This window comes from Orcinus orca, chromosome 12, assembly GCF_937001465.1.
Source record: "Orcinus orca chromosome 12, mOrcOrc1.1, whole genome shotgun sequence".
Classification (NCBI taxonomy): Eukaryota; Metazoa; Chordata; class Mammalia; order Artiodactyla; family Delphinidae; genus Orcinus; species Orcinus orca.
In genome coordinates this window covers 7,382,852-7,392,395 of record NC_064570.1, presented here as the reverse complement: position 1 = coordinate 7,392,395, position 9,544 = coordinate 7,382,852, and the positions used below count along the sequence as shown (strand labels likewise).

The window sequence follows — 9,544 nt, the reverse complement described above, 5'->3', positions numbered from 1 at the left end:
TTCTTCTCTGGAGCCCGATCCGGGACCGCCCGCAGAACAGGCTGCTGGCAAGGACCAAATGGAGCTCCGCGCCAGGCCGGAGGCTATGCGCGTCACTCGCAGTCCCGGGCCGGGTCCGCGGCGCGCGGTGGCGCTCCGCCAGGCCGCGCCGCCCGCGCCCCGCCGCGCGCCCACCCCGACCCCGCGGCGGCGCCCCGGGGGAGCGCGGCCCGGGCCTCCGCGGGCGACCCCGGACCGGAAACGGGTGCGGCGGGCGGGGGCCCCGGGGCCGGAGGAGCGGCGGCCGCTGGCGCGGCGCCCAGGGGCGTGAGGCGGGTGCGCGGGGGAGGCGGCGGGGCGGAGGAGGCGGCCGGCCGGCCCGCGGGTCACTCGGAGGCCCGGGCGGCGGGCGACAGGACACGCTCGGGGAGTCGGGCGGGCGGGCGGCGCGCACCATGCCCTCCTTCGACGAGGCGCTGCAGCGGGCCGGCGAGTTCGGGCGCTTCCAGCGGCGCGTGTTCCTGCTGCTGTGCCTGACGGGCGTCACCTTCGCCTTCCTCTTCGTCGGCGTGGTCTTCCTGGGCAGCCGGCCCGACCACTACTGGTGCCGCGGGCCGAGCGCCGCCGCGCTGGCCGAGCGCTGCGGCTGGAGCCCCGAGGAGGAGTGGAACCGCACGGCGCCCCCCCACCTCGGCCCCGCGCCCTCCGAGCGCCGCGGCGACGGCCGCTGCCAGCGCTACCTCCTGGAGGCGGCCAACGCCAGCGCCGCCGCCCCGGGCGCGCTCAGCTGCGCCGACCCGCTCGCCGCCTTCCCCAACCGCTCGGCGCCGCTCGTGCCGTGCCGGGGGGGCTGGCGGTACGCCCAGGCCCACTCGACCATCGTCAGCGAGGTAAGGGCCCGGGTCCGCGCCGGGCGCTCCCGCCCCGCCGGCGAAAGCCGGCCGGGAGCGGACGGCGCGCGGAGCCCTCGCGGACGCCGGGAGTCGGTGAAGCCGGCCGCCGGGAAGGTCCGCGGAGGCAGGGAGCTGTCGGTTACCTCTGGGGACCGACCGGGTTCATCCCGCGCTTGAAAGCGTGGTGCTGCGTCGTAACTGCCCTGGCAGTGCCTTTGCTTTACCTGTCTCTACTAGTGAGGCAACGGAGTGGTGCTTCGGTTTAGGTGTGAACGAAAACCGCCCTGGAAGCCAAGTGCTAAGATGCTTCGCACACATCTCCTCAGGGATCGAAGCATCCTGTACGATGCTCGTTGACTGTGAGATGTGTGTGCGCAATAGTTGGAAATGACGGATGGACGCGGGTAGAGAACCTCAGTGTCTGGGGCGAGCGACGCTGAGCACGTCCGCGCCAGCTCGTGGTCCCCAGGGGGCGAAGGAAAGGAGAAACCAGCGTTTGAAGGCAGCGCCAACTGTCTGTAGTTGCCCAAATGATTATCTGAAATGCAAAAGTGCAAAGGTCGAGGCTTTCCCGGGAGCATGATTTTGGCAAAACTGCTTTGGGGCAAAGAGCAACATTTGAGAGAAGTTGGGAAAGATGAGGTTTTGAATTAAAAAAAAATTTTTTTTTCTTGCTAATAAGTGACAGGAACGCAGCAGAAGAGGCTGTAAGGCATACATAGTGGACACCCCACTTATTGGCGGGGGGGGTAGCTGCAGGGGTCGGGTGGGGACAGTCCCCACGGTTTTTTGGCTACGTTTGAGCTCTCAGTGCCTTGGGGGTTAGGTGCCCTCACCTTTGGCGGCAGAACTGTTTCTGCGCTGCGCTGGGCTGGCGGTTTGCATCTTCATCTTGGTGAGTTCTGACTTTAGGGACTGCCTCCACTGAGCTTGCAGGGAAGGGATGAGCAGTTTTATTGAAGTTTGCTGCAAGCATGGATCAATTTAATTTCTAACAAGTGATTGAATGTGCTCAGGCAAATTGGGAAAGAAAAATGTTTGTCTTTCATTTATTGTCATAAAGAATTTTTAAGCACCTACTTGAATAATGGGGGGAACACTGGCTTCTGAGTTCGCAGTGCCTCTTCTGCCTGTTAATGGTGTTCTTTGGTCTGGTGGTGACCTAGTCTCTCTGAAGCTGGGATTGTAGGTCTTTGAGGTTATGCATGTTCTGTGTGTTAGCACACTGGGTGTGGTCCTCTGCTAAGTGCTTTAGAGATCAAACCCCATGGCAGCCCAGAAAGGCCATGTGTATGTGTGTTTGGGGTACTTTAATTTCTACCTAATTTGTGGGTCATGGTCGGGACTGCTTTATAAACTGTGGTGGTCTTGTTGTTAGGGGTGTCACTCTTGAAATGAATAAGGTGTGGGCTTGGGTGGGAGAGGGTGTTATCACTGGTATTTCCTTCGAGTTGTATCCATTAGGTGGCCGCTTAGTGCTACTTTCCAGGCAAACCAGAAGACGCTGCTCGGAGAGTAGACGCCTGATTTTTGAAGACATACAGATCTCAAATGAAGAATCAAATGAACACACACTCCGGTGGGGTTTCCATGAGCAAAGCATGATCCATAGACATCAGAGAAGGGAGACAAAAATCTCTAAGTTAGTGTCCAGACAGGTACTTTAAAAGCATTCTGGGGTTCCAGGGTGGTTTCAGAGGAGGGCCAGTGGGTCTTATGAAGGTCTAACAGGCACTCTGGAAGGTGGGAGTTCCGGAGACCTGGTCCTGGCACGGTTTCCATCCAGCTGTGTGGCTTGGGTGGATAGCTTAACCCTTCTGGGCTTAGCTTTCTCATCTGTAGTATCAGGGCTTGGATTAAACCCTTTACAGTCCGACCAATGCCATCAGTGTCATCACTGGATGGCTGTTCTCAGAACAATGATAAAAATCTTCAAGGAAAAGTAAAATGCTGTTCCGAATGCTCCCTTAAGGCCTCTGACAAGTTTTGGAAGTATATTGGAGAGAGATTTTTTTGTTGTTGTTCTAAATTGTTTGCTTCTTCTGGTTTGTTGTTTTAATGTTTTGATTGTTGAGAGGAAACCCTCCTTCTGTTCAGAAAGCTCAGCATCTAGAACAACTCCTTCCCTCGCAGAGTTCTGCACAGCTAATATGTTACTGTCTTTGGATTTGCATATGATCCAATTAGTGTTTGTTCTTTCATATGCTGTCAGCGTGACCCATCTCAGTGTGTTTTCAGAGACTTGAGACCTAACATATGAGTCATGGAAAGGGGGTGACTTGGGAGACTTCAGAACGCGGAAGGGGAGACCAGATTCCAGAGTGGCAACATATGGCTGTTATATTTAATCCTTGCGCCATTGCTGGGGAGACAGCATTGTCCCGGCTTTTAGAATAGGAACCTGAGGCAGGAGATGCGAAGGGACCCACTAGCGTCCCAGACCTTTTATGTAGCCAAGGTGGGTTCAGATCCGGGGGTCTTGATTGTGAATCCGTCTCCTTTCCTCCAGGCAGTGCTCTAGGTCCTTGAAACAGGTGCACACAGCATGATACCAGATCACTCACACTTTAGAACCTGCAAGAAATCTAATTGAACCTTCCTGTTTACTTAGTTCCTATCCTGGTCCTCTGGCCAGCGTGTCATTTTATTTCATTTCACGGTCCGGAACACGATCCGCTGCAGATGAGAGGCAGTCTGTACTCTCGGTGTGAGTGTTGCAGAATGGGCACTTAAACCTCATCCACCCTTTTTACGTCTTACAAAGAGAAACAGCGCCAAGGAGTTAAGTCAGAAGTCAGTGCGAAGTCAGGGCCCTTTCAGTCCAGCTCCCCCCTGGTTTCTCCTGCTAAAGGTGATGCAGTGGATTTTTCACCTACATTTAATGACCTCAGCACAGACTTTTCTAACGTCCGAATCTCAGCCCTATGTGGTTGTCAGACAATGGGCAGAAGAAAGCATGATGTGATTCAGAGAAGTCCAAGCTCTTACCACCCAGATGTTTCAATTCATTGCCCAGGGAGTGAGACTCTGAAATTAATGTTAAGATTTTGAAATGCTTGCTTGTGTGCCATGGATGGGGAGATAAAAAAGCTCCTCTCTCACTAGGAACCAGGCCTCAGAGCACCATTAAAAAGAGACCGAATTGCCCTTTCTAGATAATTTTTCTCCCACACACAAAAAATGAAAGTCCATTTGAGGGAAGTGGCTGACCCATTGAAGAATGTGGAGGCTGCTTCGATCTCTGGGGCTGTCCCACTGCTTCTCATGTCTCTGCTTTGCTTCCTGCATGTCCAACCCACAACAGGAGGCCAACCCCAGACATTAGTGTCATCAGCATCCGGTCCCTACTATTTGCTAAGCATGGAAACACACCGCCATGAATACTGGAGAAAGGAGTTTAGCCAGGCCCAAGTTTTGTTCTGGGCTGAGTCTCTGATTCGCTGTGAGCACTTGAGAAAGATCTTACTTTTATATTATTTTTATTTTTAATATTATTTGTGCTTTCCCTGGTTTTTGCTGAATCAACCTCACCAAGAGAACATCTGTTTTATTATTACTTCAGAGGACCAACTATGGTATTGTTCATTTTCTATTTCATTAGTTTGTCCTCTTTTTTTTTAGTTTGCATTAGTTTTTTGAAGTATAGCTCAAAAAAAATTAGTTTATTTTATTGAAGTATAGTTGATTTACAATGTTGTGTTAATTTCTGCTGTACAGCAAAGTGATTCAGTTATACATATATACATTCTTTTTCATATTCTTTTCCATTATGGTTTATCACAGGTTATTGAATATAGTTCCCTGTGCTATACAGTAGCACCTTGTTGTTATCTTCCTGTTTATTATTTGTTCTGGTTTTTTGGATTTACTATGGGTGTGCTTTTTTTCCAATTTAAGTTAGCTGCTTAGCTCAATTCTTTCCTGCCTTTCTTCTTTTCTAGTATAAATGTTTAAAGCTATAGATTTCCTTCTGTGTACTTTTTTTTGACTACACCCAGCAAGTTTTGAAATGCAGGTTTTAGTTATTATTCCATTCTCGGTATTTTTTTTTTTTTTTTTTTTTTTTTGCGGTACGCAGGCCTCTCACTGTTGTGGCCTCTGCCATTGCGGAGCACAGGCTCTGGACGTGCAGGCTCAGCGGCCATGGCTCACGGGCCCAGCCGCTCCGCGGCATGTGGAATCTTCCCAGACCAGGGCACGATCCCGTGTCCCCTGCATCGGCAGGTGGACTCTCAACCACTGCGCCACCAGGGAAGCCCCATTCTCAGTATTTTTAATCTCCATTATTTCCTCTTTGACCCATGATTTATTTAGATATTTGTTTAAAATTTTTAAACATACATCGATTTTTTACCTTTTAATTGTTGACTTCTAATTTAACCTTGGAGTGGTAAGAGAATGTGGTCTGAATGGTACTGATTTTTTTTTTTAATAATTATTTGTCTTTATTTTCTAAGTATTCTATTGACCTTTTTATTTTTACCATTTACTTTTTAAGTCTCTCTCTTTTTTTAAATTTTATTTTTGGCTGTGTTGGGTCTTCATTGCTGCTCGCAGGCTTTCTCTAGTTGAGGAGAGCGGGGGCTACTCTTCATTGTGGTGTGCGGGCCTCTCATTGCAGTGGCTTCTCGTTGCGGAGCATAGGCTGTAGGTACGCGGGCTTCAGTAGTTGTGGTGTGCAGGCTTCAGTAGTTGCAGCACACGGGCTCAGTAGTTGTGGCACACGGGCTCTAGAGCGCAGGCTCAATAATTGTTGTGCATAGGCTTAGTTGCTCTGCAGCACGTGGGATCTTCCCGGACCAGGGATCGAACACGTGTCGCCTACATTGGCAGGTGGATTCTTATCCACTGTACCACCAGGGAAGTCCCTGATACTGATTCTTTGAATTTTATTGGAACTTTCTTTTTGGAGGTCAATTTTTATAAACATTCCGTACATGCTTGAGAAGAGTGTGCAGTCTTTAGCTATTGGGTGTAGGGTTTTATAGATAGATGTCCAATATTTGAAGCTTGTCAGTTGTGTTGTTACAATATTCTATATTTTAATTAACTTTCCATCTGCTTGGTCTAGCAAGCATAGAGAGTATTGAAATTTACCCTTATGTTGGGGGGTTTGTCATCTTCTCCCTATATTTCCAGCAGATTTTAAAAGTTGTACACGTGAGATTGGATGCATGTACATACAAATTTAGAATTTTTAAAAATCTACATAGTGAATTGAACCTTTTATTATAGTGTTGGTACTCTGTCTAAAATCCATGATGTATATTGTCCCGAGGTCTACTTTGTATAATATTATTTAGCTACTCCAACTTTCTTTTGGTTAATATTTGCCTGCTATACGTTTTGTTATCCTTTACTTTCAAACTTCCTATGTTCTAATAATTTAGATGGGTTTCTTATAAAGTGCATATAACTTGATTTTGCATTTAACTACTGTGCTTAGCCTATTCACCATTTCTTGTGGAAACTGGTATATTGGGGCTTATTATACCATTTTTTTCTTTGTCTTGCTCTTTTTGTTTTTTCCCTTCCTTTAAAAAATGATTTTAAATTTGTTTCTCTTATTCTATTTACTCCTTCCTTTATTTGTTTGGAATTTAGATTTTTTTCCCCAGCTTTTCTACCTTTTTTTTTTTTTGGAAGTATAGTCGATTTACAATGTTGTGCTAGTTTCAGGTGTACAGCAAAGTGATTCATTATATATATATATTTTTTCAGATTCCTTTCCATTATAGTTTATTACAAAACATTGAATATAGTTCCCTGTGCTATATAGTAGGTCCTTGTTGTGGAATTTAGATTCTTTATTTCAATTCTTTTAGTGGTTACTCCTGAAATTTTGCTAAGTTTACTTTAAAAAACCTAAATTTAATACTCCAACCTCCTCCTAAACAATTTAAGATCTTAAACACTTTCATTCAGTCACTTCTTCTGTATTAGAGGCATTAATAGCCAATATTCTAGGTCTGTTCCTTTATTGTCAATTTATGGGTTTTGTGTAAATCGTGTATGCTTGGGTTTATACTTACACTTTATCTACTCATTATTCCATACCCTATCTCTTTTCCCCCCTTCCTTTCATATAGATCTTTAACATTTTTTCTTTAGTGTGTATCTCTAGGTGGTAAATGTTCTCAGTTTTTATTTATATGGAAATGTCTTTATTTCACCATTATTCTTTAAGATTTTCTTTTGATGTGGACCATTTTTTAAGTCTTTATTGAATTTGTTACAATAGTGCTTCTGTTCTATGTTTTGGTTTTTTGGCCGCGAGGCATGTGGGATCCTAGCTCCCTGACCAGGGATTGAACCTGCCTCCCCTTCATTGGAAGGTGAAGTCTTAACCACTGGACTGCCAGGGAAGTCCCCGCTATTATTCTTGAAAGATAGTTGTGCTAGGTAAATAGTTCTATGTTGCCAATTATTTTTCCTTAACCCTTTGAAGATGTTAGTTCTGCCTTGTAGCTCTCATTTTACTTTTGAAAAATCTGTCATCAGTTTAACTGTCTTTTTCTCTTGGGTTGTGTCTAGATGGGTATTTCTTCTTTTTTTTTTTTCGTGGGTATTTCTTTTATTTATCCAGCTTGGTTTGCATTGCCTCTAAAGGGTGTCTGACATATAGTAGGCACTCAATAAATAGCTGTAGAATGAACCAGTTGCGTTTCCTTTCCACTGTGAATTTTGGTTCTTTGGTAGGTTCTGGAAAATTCTCAGCCATTATCTTTTCATTTTCTGCTCTCTATTCTTTCCTTCTGAGATTCTACTTGGACATAAGTTGGACCTTCTTTTTCTGTCCTTCATGAGTCTTAACCTCTCTCTCGTATTTCTCATTTCAATATCTATATGATAGTTAAGATATTTTCTCAGACCTGTCTTCCAGATCACAATGTTTCTATTCAGCAGTATCAAGTCTGCTGTTTAATCCATTCATTGAAGTTTTTATTTCAGCAATTATCTTTTTCATTTATCAAAGTTATGTTTGTTATCTTTCAGATATCCCTTGTCATTTATTGTTAGTCTCTTATTTTTTTACTCATTCTTGTGTTTCCATTTTTCAGTTTCTTTAAGGGTTTTACGTATGATTACTCTATATTTTATATCTGGTAATTACACTGCCTGAAGCCCTTGGTGTTTTGAATCTCTTATTTGTCGCTTGTTATGTGTTTGGCACTTGTTTGTTACGTGTTGGTTGTGAGTTCCCAGCTGGTTGAGTGTCTCTGTGGGAAACCTGGCTGCCTGCAGAGCGGATTTGCACTTGCTTCTCTCTGAGCTTGGACACCCACGATCTGGAATCATTTTCTTCCTTCCGGACTTCCTGGTGCATCTACAACTGCTGAATCTGTCATTGTTGTTTGTTTTTATTAGAGGTGTATGATTTCCCCTTACTTTCTGAAACACCAACAATTCAACAAAAATTATGTTTTATGCTGAATCTCATTTTTTCAACAAGAGTCCCTTAAAATAACTAGTCCTTTCTGCTGATGACAAAAGTGTATTAATAGTTTAACAGATTTTTTTTAATGGAGTGAAAGCAAGACCTTAATGAGTGAGCAGTCACCCCACTAGGTGTCTGCTACTTGGTGTTGGCAGCAGGATGACCAGGCAGATCCATGCAGTGATGTGTGTATGAACCCCAGAGCCAAAAGGAACGAGACTATGAAAAAGCATCCCCTGCTTCTTTCTGGCAACTGATTTATTAGATTATCAGCTACAGATCAATTAAAATTTCTTTAGCATTTGTTATATGCTAGGCACTGGGCTAGGCTGGTAATACAAAGGTAGATAAAATTGTCTGATGAGTTCTGGCAGAGAGACTTGCCCCGAGACAGTAATGTACTGAGAGTGGTAACAGGTGTGGTGAAGGGATGCCTTCTTATGATTGACTGGGGGTGAATCGAAGCAGAGTGTGCACTGACCTTGACCTCAGCCCCAGAGGAGAAGGAGGAGTCCAAGAGGAATATATGAGGAAAAGGATGTTCTATTCCCACATTCTCTCATCGTCAGCATCATTTATTTGTAGCCATTTATCGACTGCCCTCTGGAGCAGTGGTTGATGTGTATTCCTTTGACCCACCCACACAGACATGGAATCAAAAGATCAGGGTGGGGTTCAGGAATCTTTGTTGTTCACAAGCGTGTAAAGCCCCTGCAGGTGGTCCCTAGACTACACCTGAGGAGTGTGACAAGATCATCACAAGTGGAACAGCCCATGTGTGGGTGAAGCAAGTACCACCTCCCCCAAACACACCCTGCAGACCTTGGGATGGAAGCCTCGTCCCTTTACCCAAGACAGGAGTCCCACATCTTTCTTTAAGATGAAAAGACCACCCTCAGAATGGGAGAAAATATTTGCAAACGAATCAACAGACAAAGGATTAATCTCCAAAATATATAAACAGTTCATGCAGCTCGATATTAAAAAAACAACCCAGTCCAAAAATGGGCAGAAGATCTAAACAGACAGTTCTCCAAAGAAGACATACAGATGGCCAGGAGGCACACGAAAAGCTGCTCAACATCACTAATCATTAGAGAAATGGAAATCAAAACTACAATGAGGTACACCTCACACCAGTCAGAAGGGGTATCATCAGAAAATCTACAAACAACAAATGCTGGAGAGGGTGTGGAGAAAAGGGAACTTTCTTGCCCTGTTGATGGGAATGTAA

The 9,544-nt window shown here is 45.6% G+C and overlaps 1 protein-coding gene across 1 annotated transcript in view; it reads left to right on the top strand.

Annotated features, from left to right (window-relative positions):
• Positions 1 to 336: 336 nt before the first annotated feature.
• Positions 337 to 9,544, top strand: part of SLC22A3 (solute carrier family 22 member 3) — an 88,678-nt gene continuing 79,470 nt past the window's right edge. The window contains exon 1 of the mRNA XM_004278876.3: positions 337 to 869. Within this exon, the coding sequence (XP_004278924.1) occupies positions 435 to 869 (435 nt within the window). The 5' untranslated portion in view covers positions 337 to 434. The remainder of the gene's footprint in view (positions 870 to 9,544) is intronic.